A 24260-nucleotide genomic window follows, 5' to 3' on the forward strand; every position below is an offset into this window, starting at 1 on the left:
AAACTCTTCAGCTTTATAATACTAGTATAGATATGTGTCTGCATATACATATATTTAAGAACTACTGACTCTTACACTATCATCAGTAAGGTGAGACAGACACCGTTAACGATACAATTTCTTAAAAATTCGATAGTCGTCATTCATTTACATACAGTATTTTTAAGTGATAAAGATGTTATTTGAGAATATTTAATCTCTTTTCGTTTGTAAATTTTGAAAATGTATCAAGTAAGCAAGAATTCAAGGCTCCATAATTAATACTTTATGTTAATTTTACTGTTTCAGGCCCTGGAAGGAGTATTTTTTGTCGCCGTCCAAATTGAGCTTTTTAAATTCCCATAAGTAATAGGATGTGGCCAGTAAGAAAAAATGTTGATTTGATATTAATTGTTACTTGATTGTTAGATACAATGATAGATTGGTTGTAGCTTCGATCTCATTAATCATGGAGTCAGTCACCTCTGGTAATCAGCTGTCAGGTATCACATACCTTTCTGATTGAGGATATTAGCGTCACAAGTATGTAGTTACTACTTTATTTTGTAGCTACTGTTACATTTATAAATAGCTTCTGCCCTCGATTTTGCCTGCCTAAAGATATTTTCTGGGGAAAAGAATATCTTTTGTGTTAATACAGATAATAAACTATCCATGTACCAAATTTTTTACAGATTCTGTTCAGTAGTTTTGGCGTGATAGAGTTACAAATATTCGTTTGAAAAGCAAACATCAAAACTTTCGCCTTTTTTTTCGCTTTACGAGACAATATAGTTTGTGAAACCTTGAATACCTAAAACTTTTTTTAATATATTTATTTAGGGCATGCAAAGTCACCTACCCGCACTTGGCCAGAATGTTGGACTCAAGGCTTAATCCCTCCCTCGGCTGGGAAGAGACCCTTGCCCAGCAGTGGAACAGTAATGATTTAAAAATATATCTTTAGAAAAGAAACGCTTCAACAAGGGCATATAATACAAAAGTAGTTAAAACAGCAGAAAGGACAAAAGTAGTTAATACCCCAGAGCTGCGTGTTGGCGTCCTATCAAGCGGCGGTAGTATCAGCACACGTTATCTTGTTCTGCAGATGCGCAAGTACGATACCATCGTGACAGGATACCGAGGACTTGGCCACCTTTGTGGGAATGAAGGAACGACTGTGGAATTACTTTCGGGTCATTTTTGAAATAGGTACGATAAATAAACGGGTGATAGTTTTAACGGAGTGTTGTGATGTTTAACAGCTTGACATAATATCTAAGCTTTGACGTACCCTTAAAATATTCTAGAAAATAGTTTCAAAATTCATTAATCTTTACTAAAAGCCGCATGTGATGCTATAAGTTTTGATTAGATCATCCGATTCGAAATATGGTTCGAAGTGGTCATGTCTATTATCTATTCAACGAAACTAGCACATCGTATTTTTTTAATTCGGACCCACAGTTTCAAACTCTAACACACCGAAAATGTCAATTCCTATCAAGCATTAAAATTTGTCAACGCTGAACCTAATGTATATAAAAATATTACTACGTGTAGCATAAACTAGCAAAAACTGTGCTTATAATCCTGTTCCTATTTTGATCTATCTATCTTTCTTCCCTATCTTTTATCTTTAAGACAATATTGAATGTTCACGAGGAGACAATAAGTTCGTCATTGTAACGTGATCACACTTCACGCTAGTTCTCTCATTACCGATAGTCAGTTGTAACGAATTTGTTGTGACCAAACTCACGCCCCACCGATTAGGTTCCGTACCAGTTAGTGAAAACTTCGTTAAAGACGTCAAACTTTCACGACACTTACTTGTATTATATTTTTCGTATAATCGCGCTAGTTTATACACATAAATATGGTTTATTAAATAATTCGATTTAAAAATCCATTAATCGGGGCTTGATATTTGCCTCTTGAATTAATATATCAATTATAGCGAATACGCTACAAGGTTTCCCCGAAATTAAATCAGAAAACAGCAAACAAATTAGCAAGCCTATGACTATGCTCAACTCGCGTAGAATGGCTTTACAACAGTCAAATTACTGTTTGCGAAGGAATAATAATTAGAAATATTGAGAGCAAATTATTAGTTTGTGGTTTTGTGGCAGTCACTCACATGTAGGACAATAGTAAGGAAGACAACTATGAACTAAAAGCGTTTGTTTCATTCTATCCGTTTGTAAGTTCTGTTCGATGTCTGTAACCTTGCTATTATATTTCCAGTGCTAATGCAATTAGCCCTAACCAAGACCGAGCCTTCTAAGATCGTTCACGATCGGTCCGCGGTAGAAACTCTACGATTTACTGCTCTATCGGGCGATACATCGCGACCGCTCCGCGACACCGAAACACTCGATAGATGGCGCTGGATACGCTTTTATTATTTACTTTACACATTTTTACACGAATAACGTATTCCTCACAAACTTTTATTATAAAGAAGCCATCACAATCCACTTTTATTTACTCAATCAAAAATCGCATGTCCACTTTTAGTTAAATGTAAACTTAACAAACGAATCTATGCTCCTAAACCTACATTTCCATACTTATTCGCACTTATTTCACATCTGAACATAGGTACCTAACTATATTTTTTATTTATTTCCTGGCCAAAGAGCCTACTGGCTGCTGGTCGTCTCAGCAACTCAGGCATATTCTGAAGATATCCGCCTGTTGACGGTAAAGCTAAGATAACCTTATACGTACATTTGATATACATACGTACGTCAAATCACGTCTTCTTTCCATAGAAATAGGCAGAGACAGGAGAACGCCACTTGGTCCTTACAAACTTCCTTTGCTCATTCTCATCCATACATCTTGCATAAATGGATGTATGGGATATGGCAGTATAACGTAGAATCACAGTAAAATTAACCTCCCAACTTATAAACATAACTAACGTTAGTAACAAAGCTACACAAATCAGAGAGCGTGGTATTACGTTAGTGAATTATAATCCGTTGCAGCGTCAGCTCTCTACTGTGAGCTATAAAGTAGGTGCGTCAACACGGGCGGTCGGGAGCGTCTGCGCATTCGCAATAAGGATGGCGAGTTGGTGCTTTGGAAAACTAATTTTACTAACTAAAAATCTATTTGTACCTATGTATGAAGAATATGGCTAAATTGGCTAGATTGAAGTTCCAGTTTAGGAAGCATAGGATGTTCTATTTAATGAGCATTTTATTTGTAAAAATGTTCACGATTCAACCGTCATAAGCCTGGCTTAGAAGACTTAAGACGTGGAACAACTATACCTTAGAATAACTACTAGGTTAAATCTTCTTGTGGAGAAAGAAATCATCGCCAAAAATTTATTTCATTGAAATATAACACCTTTCTACTCTGAATTGATAATACACTGTAATAACTGCCTAATTGCCAAATAGTATCAGGTAGTTACGTAATCAAAGTATTTTTAAACGTTAAAGGGACAGACAATTAAACCACAAGAGCTACATAGGAAAATCTCTAAATCCTTTATTCCAGAATTCAAAAAGTTCTAAACTTTTTAATATCTAACATGAAAAAGCCAGCCCTGTGCGGAGGTCGGCGTAAATTGAAAATTCTCGTGACGGCACGTGTCGGGAGGGATCAGATGGCCCGATAATAGCCATTGTTTGTTTTGCCTTCACGGTCTAGATACTAAGATATACTTAACTGCTAGATATTGGAGCAGATAATGGAGCGTGTGACTTATTAGAGCGTTAGGTTAAGCTAGATTAATAGGGTTTGGATTTTGATGGGTAAGCGTTTATAAAATTATAATTGGTAACATTTTTCCCGAGTAGAGCAATCTGGTATTTCCAGATTTCTGTAGCTGGATCTCTACCGCTATCAACTAGTTACCGAGAAATATTGTATGAAATTCAGGTCAGCTTTTCTAACGGGCGTCGTAGGAACTATTTTGGCAGTACAATTTAAATGTCAAACTTTCAACACTCGCTGGTACCAAATGTAGAGAATCGCGCTACTGAAACAGTTTCGATTTTTTCTTCGCTTCTTTATTAAAGTGTGATTGTTAGGTTAACCGTCATGATACAATTATTTCATTGACATTGATAATCGTCATTTCTATCTTATCTGATTTACACAATAAACAAAACAACAATAGTCAGTACACGTACACTTATGACCAGGATACGAATTTGAGAATCAAAAACATACCTGATGTTGATTAGATTATGAGTTCATTTCATGTTGTAGGGTACTTGAATATATTGGCCACTGATTATATTAGTACCTTTGGCCTGATGCCGTAATATTAAGTTCTGTTTCCGTTTGTGTGTATGAAGAGATGAGACAACAATTATCTTAACAATCGCTTTGAAATGCATTTTTTTTAACCCACTACTGTCCCACTGCAGGGCAAGGGTCTCCTCCCAAGCTAGGGAGGGGTTAGGCCGTGAATCCACCACGCTGACCAAGTGCGGGTTGGGGACTTTGCATGCCCTCAATAAATGTATTAAACAAGGTCTCCTCACGATGTTTTCCTTCACCGTTGCAGCATGTGATAACTATTTCTAATACACACATAGTTTCGAAAAGTCTTTGATGTGTTGCCTCGGGTTCGAACCTGCGACCACTTGAATGAGAGGTGTTAACTTAAACCACCCGGCTATCACTGCTTGTATGTAAATGTAAAATAATAAAATTAAATAATCTTTTCTTCTACTATTATACGATTTTGTATGACAATATCTAACTATTTATTTGATGTACCCTTAAACTAACTAAGTGTGGGCAGTGAGAAGTCTAATAAGTTTAGCGACTTTTGTAGCTGGTAGAATTACAAACAACACGGAGTCTTTCTGAAATCTTTCCGATTATATTTGGTAATAGATTTAACAATAATGAACTTGTTTAATGTACATATTATTGCTAGCTTACTGTAATGTAAATATCCACCTAGATACGTGGATTGGCAAGCTTTGTCAGCCACACTGTCAATTAAGAAATTCCTATTGTTTTTAGTTTTGCCTTCACAGGGTATCTCCTTAGACGCCTGTCTGTCCGTCGTCGCCTTAATTGTTTCAGTGCGTCATGACTTATCACTTTGGAATAACACCGACTTTGATTATAGAAATATACTTAGATACTTATTACTTAGTAGGTTCTTAAGTATAGCTATTTTTATATTAAATATTATATTTTTCTAAATAACAGTTAGCTGAAATAATGATAGTCCATTTGGTTTTATTCCCAAAAAAAACAAAATTAATAAAACCTTTACAATCTCCCTACAATCCCGCCTATGCAACAAACATTCCTGGGAGACAAATACAGAACCATTACTTTCAGAAATCTCTCTACCTAAATTTTAATATACCTACCTAATTTTCAAACTACTTGGCGAAGAAAAAGACTGTCAAAAATTCCTTATACTCTCCCGCTAACATCACATTCAACATAGGACCAACTTCTAACAAGAAACCTAACAAGTTGCCAAGTGCCAGAGCCACTTATTTTCTAATACCACGAACCACCGCGTTTAATAACTAACCTTATTACTAGGCACTCTGATTTACTTCACGAAATAATTTCATTAAATACTCTAAGATGCCTTGCTTCTTTCCCTGACAGGTTGACAGGAACAAAACACCATCTTACCTTCACACTTTGCTAAAGAAATATAGCCTTTATGACAATGTGTTAAGGTTCAGTACAAGTGTAAAAGTAGTGTGGTTTTAGTATAACTGAAGGTTAAAAGTTAACCACCCATCTGGTGAGCGGTCGGTGCACGATTACATTGAATTTGATGGTAATGCTTTCTTATAGAAACTACTAGTATTTTAGTAGGTTGTTATTCTACTAGTTATACTGAATGTACGTGAAACGGGTGATGTAATAGGTCTAGGAGACGCAAATGTGAACAAAACATTCGTAATAATAGTCTTTGCTAGAAACTTAGCAAAATCATGTTTTTAAAACTTGGGACTATTTACCACTTTAAGGCATAACCAGAGAGAATATCTTACTCGTCAGTAACTCTTGCCTACTGGCTCTGCCTTTTCCGAACAAACAGCGAAACAGCAATATTTTTATTGCAAAATTACTTTGTAAAAAAGTTTATCAATATTTTTACACTATTAATCAAAAGTCTGTCCAAACGCGTAAACTAAACTCTTGTTTCAACGAATTGTTGGCAAGTATGCAGAAATACTCAATGAAAACATTAATGGAAGAAACTACTTGGTCAAAATATAGTTCCTCATCGATTTCACGTACAACATAAAATTTAAACTTATTCTTCAATACATACTTAGTGGATATAAAACAAAGTCGCTTCTGTCCATACGTATGCTTAGATCGTAAAAAATACGGAACGGATTTTCTAGTAATTTTTTTAGCAGGCAGAATAATTTACGAAGAAGGTTTACGTGTAAAAATTGTAAAGGTATTTTGTAAAATCACCTTTTAAACCGAGCGAAACCTGGCCGCTAGTAATTAATAAGACTAACAAAAGTGTTGACCGCTTCCGGGGCCGTAGCCCACATTGTTAGAGTTACGAGGCCAACGCTCTTCACAGCACTAATTACAATAATTACCGATCACAACCTTCGAATGACAAGGTAACGTGTTCACAATGTTGAGGGATCTATACAAGTATCGTTTAAAACCAACTGTGACTTGGATTTGGCTATATGGGCGCTACAGCAAAAAAATCGGGTTTGTAGTTTGAGAGCCAAGAAGTTAGGTATTTATTTTATTCTTATTTTTACTATTTGTCACAGCGGCAACAGCCATAATCTGTGAAAATGTCAACTGTCTATCTATCACGGTTCATGAGATACAACCTGGTGACAGAAAGCGAAGTCTCAGTAATAGGTTCCCATTACTAATACCCCTTGAGCACGGAACCCTAAAATGACTTTGGTTAAGTCGGAATTATCGGCCTGCTTTGAAGCGATAAAAAAAGTGACAATAATAACATAACGATCAAGTCAAATCAATCAAATCAAAGATTTTTTTAATAGTGTTTCCTCTTTTTTTATTCGCATCTACGAAGAATTTAATTAGAGTTTTTAATATGTTCATCTCATTGTTACTGGCTGGTTAACCTAAAAAAATATTGGGTAACCCATTAAATGATTAAGAAAAATACTAAAAAACAAAACTTAATTAGCATTTCTTTGATTTTTTTACCACGAATGGCCAGTATCTTTAAATATGGAAGTTTAGCTAAGCTAGCTATATATATTTTTTGATATATTTTTAAACGCTCAAGAAACACACGGTAAAGTATTACGTTTTCTGAACAAAAATATTTTAAATAAAATACCTGAACAACAATTTCGAAATCGAGTCGCAGACACGACGATTCATAGCTACTATCGAAAGGAGGCACGTCAAAACAACAATGCTATTCAGGTTTTCAGAAAGTAAGAGTGAACCTTACTTAAAAATTTAAATTGTTTATCTCCTACAAAAGGCACCGACATTATTGTGACACACCCAAAACCTGCACCAAAGACTTTTCTTATTCGCCCTCATTCCATTTTCCCAAAGCTCGCTTGTGCTTCACTCACGTTTTCGTGCGTAAACGAACAATGACAGAAATCGCATCGTGCTTGCTATAATTACTGTTGTACGGCCATATTTGGGTAAAATCGACACTAATGATTGTAATGTCCAGTAATGACCTGTGTGAAATATGTGAATACGTTTTGTGCTAGCGATTGCGTTGTTACGTAAAGGCACGCGTTTGTGACTCGGCTCCCACCGTAGATTTTGTTACAAATATTTTTTTATATCAGCAATTATTTGATAAAATAGATGCTAGAGAATTAGTAGACTGATTTTACTGATTGAAGATTTGCACACAAGTGTCACAAAGTTAAAGATCGTACCACGTGGCTTTCTCTGCTTACTCCTATGTATGTTTATAAGTTTGTGTTTCAACAAATTAAGTTTAAATTCTTGTGTAAACTTGGACTCCAAGTTCACAATCGATTTAATTGTGTTTAATAAGGTACCCGCGGGTATTAAGGCCTAGCTAAGGGAGATTTGTAATAAAATGAAGAATATCCAATATAATCAACCAGTTTTTATAATAATCAGTCATGTACTTATATTACTACCGAGTTTAAACAAAAAATAGCTTCTAAAGCTTAAAACTAAAACATTATATCACTTTTAAAAAAACGCTGTCTTTAGGCCTTATTATAATAGGGTAGGGTAAAAAGGCCTATTCTATAAACTATTCAAAAATCAACTTAAACTAAGTAAATTAGTATTCTTGACATCAATAATCATTAACATAAGGCAATAGAAAGCATAGTAGTCTTAATAAATTAAATAAATTGTCCTTATTCGCATCCATCAGGACATTGAAAATCGTCAGTATATTCTGCAGTCAAACCGACACATTCTTCGTGGTACCACTTGAAGCATCGCGAACATTGCCTCATTGCATCATCCATTCTATCTTCTTTGCAGGCATGACCGTACCGATATTTTTTTTTTTGTGATTTATTTTTGTCAGATCGCCTTCTGACCACAATGCTTGTTTGGGAGGCATCGTGACTGTAAGCACTAAAAACAATAATAAATAAATTGAAAATATAAACTACGTATATACTACCCACTAACAAACATTTTAAAAACACGCTCCTACTTATATAGCAGTTAAAAAAATAGGAGTATAATAAGGCCTATTGTAAAATTTTATAGGCCTTAATATCCGCCAACCACCTATTTACAGAAAAGAATAATAATATAATTTTTATAACTACAAGTCTCTTAAAACGGTAATCTAAGGACAAGCATACATTAATTAACAAGCGGACAGATAATACAGGTTTGTAAATATGATATTTTCTAAATAACTTACGTTTTACTGGAGTCGATTTTTATAATTCGTGCTGCTGAACCGCACTTCTGAATGATTTCGACGATATTTGCGGGGGGAGAAGTGCAAGAGTGTGTCCGCCACTTTGCAGCGACTGGTATACGCTCTGAGCTTGTGTGACTGTAATCTTGATCGTCTACTACTGTATTTCGTACGTTTTTTGTTATTTAGGCCTTATTACCCGACAGGCCTTAATACCCGCAGGTACCTTACTTAAAGTCCAACACGGCGACAGTAGCATTTATTACCTTCAGATGAAGATTGCAATATTTAAGAGGCACTATAGTCCTTTAATATTGTATAATCTCTATCTAAATTGTCTCACGATGTTCCGTTCCGTTTTTTGTTTCATCTCAGGTCTAGGTTTACATCTTACACTTGCAACATTGTTAGTTCTTTAGCTCTGGGCGTTGCGACTTATCTCTCACGATTTATAAGAAAAAACCCTTATCATAGTACAAACGGACCGCTGTCTTTGACCTCCATTTGTTTGCAACCTTTAGATGAAAGTTAAGGATTAAAGTAGCTATTGGTGAAAATGCATTGAACTGTTGTCTTATTCCCGCAGAATTTTGTAATTAAACCTCAAAGCTACTTCTTTGAAAATTTTCGCAGAAACCGGCAGAGGAGGTTCCCCCTTTTTCTAAGTCGGTGAGAAAAAAGATGGCGCTTGTGCTTAGTTGTTGAATTTAAAGAAAAAAATAAAATTCCGAACGCTTGGAGCTCTAAAAGCTTCGTTGTTCAAAACTCATTCGATATCCAGGATTACGCACATTAGTGTTTACAGAAATAAAAACAAGCGTAGGCAACTTTATAGGTTTCACATTGAAAATAGGTACCTAATAATGGATTGGGAATTTAAGTGATATTTATATTCTCACGACAAAAAGTAATTAATTACGGGAAAAATGTTCCCATATTTTGTTTACGCCAAAAAATATGAAAGTAAGTGTAATTGAAGTAAAGTATTGTTACATATAAAGTGCACTTATTGTCGCTGAGCTATGGCAGCTAAAAGAATTCGCAAGAATGTCGACGATACTGGGGGCGGTGGTCTCTCACGACTGACGGACATATTGCCTGACATACACGGGGTCATTCTTTGCTCAATTTATAGGGAGACAAATGAAGAAAGTTATTTTTATAACCACGGTTTTATGTTGTTTAATTTAGAGCACATTTCTGTTTAAATAAATAAAATCATATTTTTTTAATTTAATTATTTAACACCAAAAATTTACCTTCAATATCGTACGTTTCTTGGTCGAAAATTTGGATACAGGTACTTATTCTTTGATTTTATAATGAGGATGTAGAAACGATATTAAGATAGGTACATATCTATGTCTACTTTTGTGTTTTGAGTTGCTAACAACTATTGTTTAGATCACTGAGAAGTAGCAGTTGATTTAAATTTGCGTATCCCTAATTTTTACACGGGTATCTAAGCCTACATAAACAAATATTACCAGAATAGTACGCTGAAACTACATATTATTCAATTGTAATACTTCTGATAAAAATCCTCACCCAGTATGAGCCGATGTATTTTGAACGCACGGTGCGTTATTGTGCGAATTAAAACGGGCATCGCGATCGCCCGTGGGCAGGTCACGAACATACCTACCTGTGTGCAGTGTGCACACCGCCTTAATCACATTCACCTGGACCAGTTCGTACCGGACTGAGGTACATCGTGTGCTCATCGCTTTATGTTTATTTTGGAAATATGAGTCTCGAATCAAATAGGTAGCAGATTATTATATATTTATATATTTGACTGCCTCCGTGGCGCAGTGGTTTAGGTCGCCACGCCGATACCACTGCAACGGGAGGTCGTGGGTTCGATTCCCACACGGGACAATTATTTGTGCGATCCAAAAATAATTGTTTCGGGTCTGGTTGTGCTTTGTGTCCGTTGTTTGTATGTCTGTAAAAGTCCCCGCGACACAAGAGCAATTCTTAGTGCGGGAGTTGTCTTTTTAAAATAAATAAATAAATAAATATTAAAGTGAAAATAAACTTTTTCTAAAAAAGAAAGCTGTAAGTATCTTATTCAAATGAAGGGCTATAAGTACCTACTAATAGAGAATACCTAGGCTATAAGTATCTACTGATAGAGAAAAATTTTTTTTTATGTTTTTTTTGGTTAAGTACCTATTATAGGTTCTTTACATAGTTGAAGGACGGAAGCAATCAATCAATTTATTTGGTAAAGATTTCTTATCAATTACTAATCCAAAACGACTACTGAATTAAGGTTGGTGGATAACAAAGTAGGTAGGTGTATTAAGAATTCGTGATTCCCCTATCGAAAGTACCTAGTTATTAGAGATAATAATTTGAATTTCCTATTTTTATACTACTCAGGTAATTCCTTGCTGATGTGGTTAGGTTCCTAATACTGAAGTAACCGTCTTCTAAGCTGTTATGATAAAAATTCTGGACCTATTTACATTTGGATGTAAGTATCTATAGATTACAACAAGATTTACTGTGAGCACCTGAACAAAACAACATGAATGAACAGATACTATGAGAGGCAATCAAAAATATGATAAAGGAACTTTGATAAGAAGTTATTATGTCGTATGCAGGTGTTTCCCATCGGATAAGCATGGCGTGACGGTGTATTTTGATAACAGATTTTGTTAATCAGGAAAATACTACTAATTCTCATAGATTTATTATTTTTTTAAGGATATAGGCATTGATTTGATTTGTCTATTTATCTATTATGTTCTAATACGCAGAAGGAATAGATCTATACCTACTGCATCTGACGATCAGCAATCGGATTTAGTACCAACTACGTAAGTTACGTAGTTGGTACTAAATCCGACTACTGATCATGAGGTCTCAGGTTGCAATCCCGGGTGTGGCATAGTATAAAAGGCTCTTTGTTAATTTATATAAGAATAGTTCTGAATTGTAGGCCAGACCCTGGTATAAGGAAACAGGGTCGCCCTCTATTACATGAGACTTACCTACACTATAAACAGCGAAACGCGGTTGTATTGCATACACCTCTGCCTCCACCCTGGGTTTAACAAGCATGATATTATGTATGTAGGTATGTATGAAGAGAGAGACTTATTGTATTGTGGCAAAACATAGGGCATTAACGTGATAATAAAAAATCCATACTTTTATAAATTTTATTTAACCTTACAACTTTTCCTATGCTTCAATATTTCAACAGGCGTTAAATACAATGTTTCTTTACAAATATCACACTTATACTCTTTCCCATTAGGTTTATTTTCCCTTGAAGTTTTAGGCTTTATTTCTTCCTTTTTCTCGTCTTTTGCTGAACAAGTGAATTGTGTATGTTGTAGTTTCTCTAAAGGAGATAGACAGACTGTTATGCCACAGTTAGGGCAAGTCCAAGGTAGGCTGTAGGTTTCTTGATAACTGTTGTAACTCCAATCCGTGTCTACAATACTGAAAAATTAGGTGTTTAGTTAATACTAGCTGATCCGCGCAGCTCCACTCACGCTTTCTTGTTTTTATTTAATACCGCGCATTCTCAAATTTATTCTCCTTTCACACATTCTCTGGACTTCCACAAATAATGTATGACCAAAATTAGCCAAATCGGTCCAGCCGTTCACGAGTTTGAGCGAGACTAACGAACAAACGAGCAATCCATACTAATTTTATAAATGCGAAAGTAACTCTGTCTGTCTGTCTGTCTGCTACTCAATCACTCCTAAACTACTGAACCAATTTGCATGAAATTTGGTATGGAGATATTTTGATGCCCGAGAAAGGACAAAGGCTATATACATCATCACGCTACGACCAAAAGGAGCAGAGTACCAGTAATTAATGTTACAAAAACGGGGAAAAATTTCACCCTTTCTCTCTTATTGGACACAAGCGAAGTTGCGCGGGTCAGCTAGTAATATGTATAGATTTGTGACCGTAGTTAGGCATTAAAGGCATTAGACTGACCCAAGAATAGTTTTGGGGTGTTTAGATGTTATTGGAGAGATGTCGAGATATTGTTTTAAAAGTCAGAAGGAAGCGGATACTTCAGCTACAATGTGGTCGTGTTTTTGCTCGGATATTTTAGATCATACTAAGGCAAGGGCAAGATGTTTTTTTTTTTAGAATTGGGGGAGGGAATGCTTTAATATGCTGCAATGTGATCGTGTTTTTCTGCTTAGGTATTTTGTATAAACAACCAAAATTTGTTCTGTAGATGTGACTGATTACTCTATACTGCCTACTATATCTGCCCCCAACAAATAGGAAAAACGGACAAGAGTGTATGGTAAATACCCATTTTTTATCTACAGAGGTAATTCTTTAATAAGGAAATGCATAATGAATCAAACTTTATCATTCAAAATTACACAGTACTTATTCGTATTGAGTACATAATTAAGTAGTACAGTTTGATACTCTATCAAATTGTGAAATAAAAATAAAGATAATTATAATACTGAATCACTCAATTAAAATCGTCAATCCATTAATATCTTCAATCCAATCCATTAATCTTATACGAGCCATTTTCAATACGTAAGAACACTCTAGCATACGAACTTTTTCTACACACAATCTTCAAACTATTACCACTATCTAATCGTATGGGCATTGTGTTTTCTCCCATATTTTTATTTTACTTTACATTATTTTTTTTGTTATTTCACAAATATTTTTTGTTTTCTGTTCTTTATATTATAAGAGACTGATATTCGTACTAGGTTGCCCTGACTCACTGATTATCAGGTTAAGAGAGCAGAAGGGCGATTCTCTTCCCCTATCGACTATCGACTACCGGCTAGCCATCAAGAAATTTTGTAATTCTAATTAGCGCGGTACGTACCAACTAGAAACTTTTTTTTAAACTCTTTGAATACTAGACTACTCCCGCGCTTAGAATTGTTCTTGTGTCGCGGGGACTGTTACAAACAAACAAACAACGGACACAATAACAATTATTTGTGGATCGCACAAATAATTGTTCCGCGTGGAAATCGAACCCACGACCTCCCAACGCAATGGTAGCGCCGTAGTGACCTTTACCACTGCCCCACGGAGGCAGACAATTCCATAAAGAACATCTAACAATAAAACATAATAAAACTAGCTGACCCGCGCAGCTCCGCTCACGCTTTCTTGAGTTTCTTGTTTTTATTTCATACCGTGAATTTTCAAATTTATTCACCTTTTACACCTTCTCTGGACTTCCGCAAATAATTCAGGACCAAAATTAGCCAAAACGGTCCAGCCGTTCTCGAGTTTTAGCGAGATTAACGAACAACAATTCATTTTTATATATATTGAAGAAACGTAAACTTACCAATTATAAACAACATTATCGGTGACATAAACTCCCCCTTTCTTTTCATGGGGTCGGCACTCGAACTTTTCATCAAACGGGTTCGGTTCCACACTCGGGTGGGCTTCATCTCCTCCATAATATAGCACTTTAAGATCACCAGGCAGTAATCGTTTGATAGTGTAGTATATTTCTGACGTCATGTAGGAACTGATGTCACAAGATAACTCGTGTTGGACCTCCTCGTAGCAGATTTGAGGGAGATTCTGCTTGTCTAGTTCGCTTTCCACCGATTTTGGTGGGTTGGCGTCTGGAAATAGAGATAAGTCTAGGTTATATAGTATTTTAATGGTGCATTTATATGATAAAAAAAATATAAAAACCATTCTTCATTAAATATTATTTCGAGTCTGTTGTTTCAAAAAATTTAAAGGTAATAGTTCAACTAAGGTTTTAAAGGTAAGTACCTATCCATAAAAAAAAACTATTTTTGTAACGCTGAAAAAGCGATTGCCCAAAGAAACTAAAGAAAATTCAACAACAAGCAATAGCATTTGTTACATACCAAGTAGTCTTCTATTTATCAAAGCATCCCATCTTTGACGAAGTTTGGTAGCTTTCAATAATAAGTTCAATCCAGTGTCTGGATACGGAAATTCTAACAGCAACCATGAATCACAGACAATCCTGAAAACAATTCAAAATATTATACATATTAATAAAACATTTACATTCGTCTAAGTAAATCAAGGCACCTATTCTAATAGGTATTATAAATACAAAAATCTATCTGTTTATCAAGTTTAAAGGGTAAACCGCTACCCGATTTCAAGATACTTATCTTTAATTCGGGTAGCCCGGTATTGTCTTGGGATCAAAAATTGACAGTATTTTTCAATAATCAACTTAGGCATCGGATGAAATACTTTATACGAAATCGGACGCAGGGTTGTAAAATAGTTCATGCTAATTTTATGAAATTTTAAAGATGTAGTACAATCTCAGACAGTATTCGTTTCTCCATGTAAATGTTTTACACGTACCTAGTAAATCCTATATTGGTATCGATTGTATGAGCCAATAGTAACAAAGTCTGCGCGGCAGGCATACGCATTGAATTCACGATGTATGGCTTCGTAGTTTCTAGGAGTGATCTGAAATATAAAACACGTTTATCGGATGAAAAAATAATGAACTGCAAAAAAGATACAAACAAAGTTTTTATGGTGCAGTTCCAGTGTTGCACACCAAATCTTTCATGACACATTATTATGCCAGTTGGTATTATTTATTGTGAACTATAGTGAACATTTGTTGGAGAGTGTAAGTAAGTTTGGTAAATTTTTTGGATAACAAATTAAAGTAATTTTTTCTACATTCCACATAATAATTTATTATTTAAAGAAAATACCTAGTAATAAATACAAATAGTTGCCGTGTCTGTGCCTTCATTCAAAGCTAGTAAAAAATGCCAAAGAATAAAGAACTTTCTCGTTTTTCACAGTGTGTAAATAACATAATATACTCACAAATAACACAATATCTGGTGTCTACTGGACAGCGGGAGCTTGCTCTTGTATCCTTGCGGCGTGTCTGTCTGTATGTCCGCTTCAGTAAGTTGCAGACAACGACCGTTCTTACCGAAGTAAGAGGTCGGGTGGAGGAACACGAACGGTTTGCTCCAAGTATGGTATAGTTGCTCTGATATTGACTGAAAGATAAAATGGCCACTAAAGCAATCTAATAAAAACCGAATTTATTTAACAATAGTTATTATTATCGTAGTTAGGAGGTAAACGATTGTACGGCTTATAGATAAGTGTCGCATAACCCGAAAGATAAAGAGAAGGAGCTAAGTCTTGAATAAATCTATCAAGTGACCCTGCAATATCAGCCAATATTTGTACGTGTATTGTAAAACTGGTTATTATAAGTACCTTACAATGGTTGAACTCATCCGCAACCGCCACTTGTGGATACAGTGCTCTGCATAAAACAACCTGAAAGTTGGAATAGATACAATTATGTACGCTATGTAGTTCAAATTATATATGTCCGCAATAAGGACTATTATATATATTTTTTTTTTTTTTTCATTCAACGGTGAAGGAAAACATCGCGGTGAAACCCTGCATGCCTAAAAAGCTCTTTAACACATTTCTTAAGGGCATGCAAAATCCCGAACCCGCACTTGATCAGCATAGTAGACTTAAGTCCTTACCCCTTCTTAAATTGGGGCGAAAACCCTTGCCCAGCAGTGGAACAGTAATGAGATAAAAAAAATATTAACGATTTTAAACTCTCGCGACTATTACACATAATATTATAATGCAACGGGTATTAAACGCTATTGAAAATTTAAGGTTAGAATACCATATTTGATCACCCGACAAAACATATTACCTAACCTTAAGTCTATATAAATTTGTATTTTGAAAACTTACTTTCAACATAACAAGATCTCTCCCCCCACTCGCACTAGAGCCCGCTATCAGCGCATGTATCCTCGCCGAGTCGTTACTCAGTCTGAACTCAATGTCACGTATATCAGGCGCGTCGTCCTCATCGTCTCCTCGTTCTGACACTATCTCCCACGAGTCCACTTTGAGCCGCTTCTTGCGTTTTGATTCCTCGGCTGCTTTTTGCTTGTATTTTCTATAAATGATTGTAGGAAATTAGTTCCTATTAACTAGCACATAAGGGTGGTTTCATCATAAGGCTTGTGAATTTAGGACTGCCACAAGTGCGGATACTTAACAATTTAACCTAAATTAATCAACTCCACTTTTGAAAATTCGTAATAGCTCGTATAATACCATCATAAGGAGAAAATTAAAGTAAAGGTACTAGAATAAAAAAAGTCACAAAGACAGGCTGCGCCTAGTGGGGTTGTCGTAGTTATAAGCATAATTTTGTAAATCTGGGACTGGTAGGTAATAAATGACGATTTTTTTCTTTATAAAAGGAACCATTTTACAACCATTCTGACTTTTTTGGAAGTCCAAAAGAATATATCTGTCTATTATCGAAGTATGTATTGGTCTGAAGTTATTTTTACCTTCGCATGTCTTTTAGTTGTTTCATTTGACCATGTCGTAGAGCTCTTTCAGCGGAAGACACATTTTCTGGCTCTGGAGTCTCCATTAAATTGTTGTCCTGTAAATAAATGTAAGACATACAGCACAAATTTAACTCGCGCTACACTGTACGTACTTTACAAGACATTACAACGTTCTTTTTTTTACTAATAAAATGTAAGTTTGAAAATGTACCATATGCTCCTTTCATATCTAGAAAATAGTAAAACCTAGTTGACAACTAGTTTGCCGGCGCCCTCTTACCCTTTCAAATGATTTTATCATAAAGCCCGGTTTCCACCGCGAGCGGAAGGGACCCACCAAAATGGAATTCTAAAGTATTCAGTTTACACATGCAAGTTTAACGAAGTCATTAAAGGGTCTGTTCCAACCGCGATGGAAACTGGACTTTATACATGAGATACTCATAGATTTTAGTAATTAATAAAGAATTACTGTATACCTGTAGCAAAGAAGTCAACTGCGCGGCAAGTTTAGTGAGCTCGTATAGTCGTTGTTCCTCAATACCGCGGCGCCTGCACCACGCGCGTCCGCCGCGACCTTCCTTCTTCTCTCTCAGCCATGCGCAGTACAATGATAGTAATGTTAGAGGATCACCGTGCTCTGATTCGTCAGGTTTACGAGCATTCTGGAATACGATAGTTAGTTAGGGTGTGAATTGACTTAAAAGTATCCATAATTAAGTTAACTATGTGAAGATTTAAATAAGGTTGGACAAATATTGACTGAAAATTAAGAATTTGAAATGTTTGGGTCGATTTAAATGAAGGGTTACGAAATTCTTGAAAGTCTAGAAAAGCAGCGAAAAAAATTTGCGAGATTAACATAAAATATCACTGTAGCTAGAATTAACGATAATTATTGCTCCTAATTTACTATTATTATGTAATGTTATCTAACGCCAGCTGTTATCTTAATCATGGAAAATATATAAAATTAAATAAAAGTTATCATATTTCCGAATGCTAGACACTCGTGTCGACAACGTTCACCAACTTAGTGTATCTTAGAGAGGATATTAATACTATACTTACTAACCTCACACTCAAAGTCTCTATGAGCTCTCGTAGTGTATATAGATCGTATGCCGAGTGCAGCCGCTAGAGCCAGCGCCGAGTGTCTCTTGTGTGCCGACAGTGTCGCCGCGCCGATCACTAGCGCTTTAGCTAAGCATACCTCTAGTGGCAAGCTGGCTAGAGAACGACCTAGCGATGTCAACTTCTCGTTAGACGTTAAGGCACCCTGTAAACAAATAGAAAACCAAATTTATAGGTAAGCTCATCTTGATATTATATGCGAAAATATCATCATAGTTCTACTCTGATAATAATGTAAGCCTGTTTGTGCCCTAAATCTTGAAGACAGAGAAAAGAGGTCTGTTTAACCCATAATTTACCATAGATATAGTTATTTTAACGTCAATCTCAATCAAAACTTATTAATATGGCATTCATATCAATAGATGGCACTATTCTCAAGAATTAAACATTTGTCTGATTACGTGCACACAAAATTATGTCTTTAAAAAATAACATAGATCGGCTGCTTATCTTAAGAACCTTTAACCACATATAGTTACTAATAGTATCGACATTTCTGTAGTTACAGTTTAGCAAGGAACCTGCAACTGCTAATAGAAATTAATAATACCGACATTTCTATAGTTAACGTGTGCGTTATAGTAACGTGCACGCTCACGTTACGTGCACGTACACATACGTGCACGTAATTATTATACCAACCACTTACATGTTGTTTCAGCTCCAACAACGCATTCTCGATAGCTTCTTCAGGCGGTGAGTCCAAGAACGGGAATCTCCTAACATCACTGACTCCGAGCGAGCTCATAAGCAACAGTAATGACGCGAGAGGTACTCTCGATACTTCCGGAGTACTGAACGATTCCATATCTGTGTATTGTTGTTCAGAGTAAATGCGGTAGCAGACACCAGGACCTAGAAGAGAGTAAGGATATTGGAGTAACTGAGGAAAGTGTGAAGATGTGGCTGGCAGTGTAGATACTGGATACTAATTTTGAGGTTCTGAAATTTTGCCGTAATTAATCAAAAGAGAATTGAAGTTTGGAATGATAGGTAGGGGCTTGTTTTTATGAGGAGAACAGTAATAGATTCTATTAACTCATACTTTTAAAGATAAAACTAAGTTTTAGGTCAGGGTGTAATCTTACTTGCTAAAGCGCGTACCTGTTCGACCAGCTCGACCTTTTCTTTGATCAGCACTCGCTTTTGATATCCAAAACTCTTTTAACCTCTGCATTTTGGTAGTGGAGTCATAACTCATTTCTTTCACCTACATAAATATAAAAGATATAGGTTTAGTCACATTGACTCTACAGAGTACATATACATATTATAGAGGTATACTGATGGAACTCAAACAAGTTTATTGATACCACTCACCTTGCCTGAATCTACCACAAATCGGATACCATCGATTGTAACTGAAGTCTCTGCTATGTTTGTGGAGACTATGCACTTCCTCACACCTTCCGGAGGGTAGTCAAAAACCTGAAATTGTTATAGAAATGATTTAATTATGTAGATCTAGAAGGTTAAAGGCTAGTTCCATGGCTTTATCTATACTAATATTATAAAGCTGAAGAGTTTGTTCGTTTGTTTGTTTGAACGCGCTAATCTCAGGAACTACTGGTCCGATTTAAAAAAATATTTCAGTGTTAGATAGCCCATTTATCGGGGAAGGCTATATATCATCACGCTACGATCAATAGGAGCAGAGTACCAGTGAAAAATGTTACAGAAACGGGAAAAATTATGACTCTCTTATGTGAGGCAAGCGAAGTTGCGCGGGTCAGCTAGTGTCGGGTATAAGTGTCGAAAAATTTGTCCAATACATAAAGTAACATCAAATGTATGATAACAACTGCCTTAATTGCCCCAGATACGCTAACTAATACTTTTTCAGAAGTGTTGTAACCAGGGCTTAGTATAAAAGTAGTTTATAATTTGGTTCACTACCTTATCTTGTTCTGCCAGTGATAGACCACTATGCAATGGTAAAACAATCCAGTTTTTTGTCTTTTCAGCATACTGTTGCGCTGCGTCACATATTGCTGTGATTTCTTGAACGCCTGACATGAATATCAGTAAGTCACCTCTTTCATCACCTGCAAGAAACATACACAATAGTATTTTAAGTATGTACTGGAACCATATTTTAATTTGAATCTTAATTTTACTAATAATTATAATTAATTCCAGCAATCTATCAAAGGTAAGATTAAGCAGTCTATATATTTTTATTGAATTCCATTAAATAATCAGTTACTGACAATGGAGACCAAGTTATAATAGTCCCAATAATTACTATTGTTACTGAAGTGTAAACGTCAATCAAATTGCAAAGATTAATATAAGGACATGAATAACATGAAAGGCAGCCACTTAAAAAGACGACATGTGATGATAATAAGATGTTGTTTAAAATAAAGCTGATCATACTCACTGGGATATTTGCTGTCAATCAGCTGCATTATTTGTACATAGGGCTGGGGATCGAGTCTGTCATCTCTGGTTGGTTTCTCTTCAATAAATATTGGCTTGTAGTTTAATTCTATTGGGAATAAACGACCTGGCACCTGAAGAGCAAGAATAAACTATATAATACACACATTTGCACAAATAGGTTATAAAATATAATAATTACAATATTTTTTTTTCATGATATATTTAATTTGTTTATTGCAATATTTGATTTCTAATCAGAAAATACTGCACTAATCACATATATTCAAATAAATTGCTGATAAAAATACCTGTATAACAGCTGCTGATTCCGCAGCAAAGTAATCTTCAAACAGCTTAATATTAATTGTAGCAGACATAAGCACCAGTTTGATGTCATTACGACTGTGTATCAGGCATTTTAACACGCCTAGTAAAAAGTCTCCCATTAGATGCCTCTCGTGAATTTCGTCCAAGATTATCACGTCATAGCTAGGTAGGTTTTCTGATGACATCTGTAAATTAAATTAAAATGAAATTTTGAAACCTAAGTTACTAAAACTGGAACAAACAAAAAAAAACAGAAAATAAAGAAGTGAAAGTGAAATAAATACTTTCGACTCGTAGAATTTTTTTTTTACTACAATTCACCAGTTTTATTCTGCCAGGTTCTTAGAAAAAAAATGTATTAAAACATAATTTCCCACCCTACTTCTGTTTGTTCAACTGTAATAGCGAATCACATAGTAGTACATAGCATAAAATCCAGTGCTGCAAAAGACTCTAAGCAGGTTGAAGTCATCTTCTCTACATCTAAATGTGGACCAATGACAACTCCTTTTCTTAATCTTACAGTCTGCTTCTTGCTTTCAGCAGAATCTGGTCTTCTCTTTAAAAAATGCACTCTTTTTAATGAACCAAATAATGATTTAACTCAGTCATACTCTCAGTTTGCCATTGAATACAATAAATTATACCTGTCTTAGCAATAATCCTTCAGTGATGAAGCAAATCTTGGTATCTGCTGTCTTGCTCTTCTCAAATCTGATCTGATAACCAACTTTGTTCTCAAACTGAGCCAACATCTCATATGCCACTCTTTTGGATAGAGACACACAGGCTATTCTTCTGGGTTGTGTACATGCTGGAAAAAATGCAAGTGCAGTTATTAATTTTAAATGGTTTAACACATTTCTTGAGCACATGTATAAGTCCCCAATCCGCACTTGGCCAGGGTGACAGACTCAAGGCTTTCCCTCAATTTAGGAGGAGGCCCTTCCTTCAATTTAGGAGAGGATCCTTGCCCTTTAGTGGGTTTAAAATAAGTATTACTTTTCCATATGTATTATTATTGCATAATACAATTTAATGATGAAATGCTAGTGAAAATTGATGGAGCAAAAGATCCTTTGCGTTTTCTTTGAACATTTATACATCTATACTTATACTTATATAATATTATAAAGCTGAAGAGTTTGTTTGTTTGTTTGTTTGAACGCGCTAATCTCAGGAACTACTGGTCCGATTTGAAAAATTCTTTCAGTGTTAGATAGTCCATTTATCGAGGAAGGCTATAGGCATCACGCTACGACCAATAGGAGCGGAGAAGCAACAAAAAATGTTACAAAAACGGGGAAAATTTTGACCCATTCTCTCTTATGTGACGCAAGCGAAGATGCACGGGTCAGCTAGTAGTTTTATACACCCTTTGTGTGCAAATCAACTTTGCTCTAGTAATTCTTTTTATAAAATTAGTCTAGATAGAACTAGGTGTGCAAGTGTGTCTACAGCTTTTTGCTGTTATCATTGTTAGTGTTAGCTATTGAAAGCGTTAAACTCACCAATATTCTGAAAGCCTGCTTCATGTAGATACTGTGGTACTTGAGTAGACTTGCCACAGCCAGTGTCTCCAGCTACCACCACCACTCTATTGTTCTGCACAGCTGATACTATCTCATTTCTGAAACATTTAATAAAACTTCATTATAAACATGAACTATAAGGTTTTTAAATACAAGTTTGAATTACTATCAACTAACATAGGGAATATTTTTTTCCAGTGTTTTGATATTGTTGTAAGTATCTAAATGTAAATGCTTGTACATTTACATTTAGTTAATGTGCAAAGGGTTCAAAGGTTCTTAAAAAGGACGGGAACTGGGCAGTCATCCTTTCATTAAGCCAGCTTTGATGACTCACAGCCAGTTTGAAGGGGTGGAATAGAAAGTACCATAGTTAGTAGTTACACTCAGCTAATGATGCTACTTTTTCATCCCAGGATTTCAGCCCTACTTAGCAATCGTCTAATATTACAGTAAAGTTCTTTTTATTTATATCAATAAACAATAATTAGCAGTGTACATACTTATACTTAGCTACAGGAAGATCTTTTTGAGCTTGTCGCAACTTGATAAGCTTATCAAACTTCTCTTTATTCTTAAAATCAATATAAATAGAAACAATGTTCAAAAATGCCTCAAATAATTTTTTGTCCAGTTTTCTTCTATCTCTGTCATCAGATACTATATCCACGTATTTTATAGCAGTAGTAAAAACAATACAGTTAAACTTTGAGTAACTTCCATCATTTTCTTGAGGTCCACAGTCAACTATTGGTTTTCCAGCTTTTCTCAATGTAGCTTCATACTTCTTCAAAAATACCCAAAAGTCATCTAAATTATTAGCTACAGTATTAGTTTCACTACTGTAAAGTAATATTTTATTCAATTCGCGTTTGTAGTTTGTAAAACTAAAATCCTCTTCGATTTGTTTTGAAGTTGATGCTACAGGACTTTGCCTTCTAACTTTATGTCTATCTCTATCATAAGAACGCGAGCGTCTGCGTTTGTAATTCCTACTTCTAGGGGAAGGACTTCGACCCATTTTAATGTCTATAATAAATAATTAATGAACTTCTATAGCTGATTTTCATAAATCCCTGTAATGTTTACAATTTATATGTATTGGACTGACAACTGTCATCGGATCTGACAATTTTGACAGGAATTCCATGCTCTGACACTTAACAATCACTAATTATTACCAGCATAAATAAATATTAATGAAGAACAGGGGAAATCTGTGTATTACAGAAAGTAATTTATAAAATGTACAATGTAATATCAATAGTCGAATCAGCCTCGAGCACCTACCTGTGTAAATGTCAGAAAATACAGCTAAATTATTTTATAGGCTTGAATGGCTTGATTATTAAACGACAAATAAGAAATACTACAAAAAGATATTCCAAAATGCGTATTTAATTAACTTACGTAAGCTTAATTGTTCAGTAGAAGTTAATTATTAATATAATGATACTTAGATTGAATGTGTGACAAATATATTACCTATATTGTTTTACTGATTTTAGATAAGTTCTATGTAGATAAGCCCTCAACCACATTTAACTTAAAGTTATTCACAAAGTTACCCATGATGAAAGTAAAATCATTGGGCACCTACTAAGGCATTTCACTTTTTAAATCGTTAAAGCACAGATAATGTATTGAACGGTAAAACTTCAGTCG

General features: G+C 35.2%; 1 protein-coding gene across 1 annotated transcript; it reads right to left on the minus strand.

The window, feature by feature from the left end:
• Positions 1 to 12018: 12018 nt before the first annotated feature.
• Positions 12019 to 23701, minus strand: LOC142978976 (putative ATP-dependent RNA helicase DHX34). The gene is made up of 19 exons (XM_076123637.1): positions 23099 to 23701; positions 22575 to 22693; positions 21711 to 21877; positions 21045 to 21248; positions 20735 to 20867; positions 20248 to 20396; positions 19672 to 19779; positions 19456 to 19561; positions 19001 to 19206; positions 18290 to 18493; positions 17694 to 17879; positions 17212 to 17309; positions 16598 to 16808; positions 16091 to 16153; positions 15683 to 15864; positions 15197 to 15307; positions 14719 to 14840; positions 14175 to 14463; positions 12019 to 12304 (listed from the first exon to the last, which is right to left on the minus strand). Exons 1-19 carry the CDS (start codon positions 23614 to 23616, stop codon positions 12019 to 12021), a joined length of 3462 nt encoding a protein of 1153 aa, XP_075979752.1. The 5' UTR covers positions 23617 to 23701.
• Positions 23702 to 24260: the final 559 nt, after the last annotated feature.

This window comes from Anticarsia gemmatalis, chromosome 15 (genome assembly GCF_050436995.1).
Source record: "Anticarsia gemmatalis isolate Benzon Research Colony breed Stoneville strain chromosome 15, ilAntGemm2 primary, whole genome shotgun sequence".
NCBI classification, from domain to species: Eukaryota; Metazoa; Arthropoda; class Insecta; order Lepidoptera; family Erebidae; genus Anticarsia; species Anticarsia gemmatalis.

What these genes read in the sequence shown, in the direction of transcription:
- LOC142978976 (XM_076123637.1), bottom strand. Translation starts at nt 23,616, where the DNA reads ATGGGTCGAAGTCCTTCCCCTAGAAGTAGGAATTACAAACGCAGACGC. An exon ending in AAGGATTATTGCTAAGACAG is followed by an intron (nt 21,249 to 21,710) that starts GTATAATTTATT and finishes TTTAATTTACAG; the next exon opens with ATGTCATCAGAAAACCTACC. An exon ending in GAGATCTTGTTATGTTGAAA is followed by an intron (nt 16,154 to 16,597) that starts GTAAGTTTTCAA and finishes TCCAACTTTCAG; the next exon opens with GTTGTTTTATGCAGAGCACT.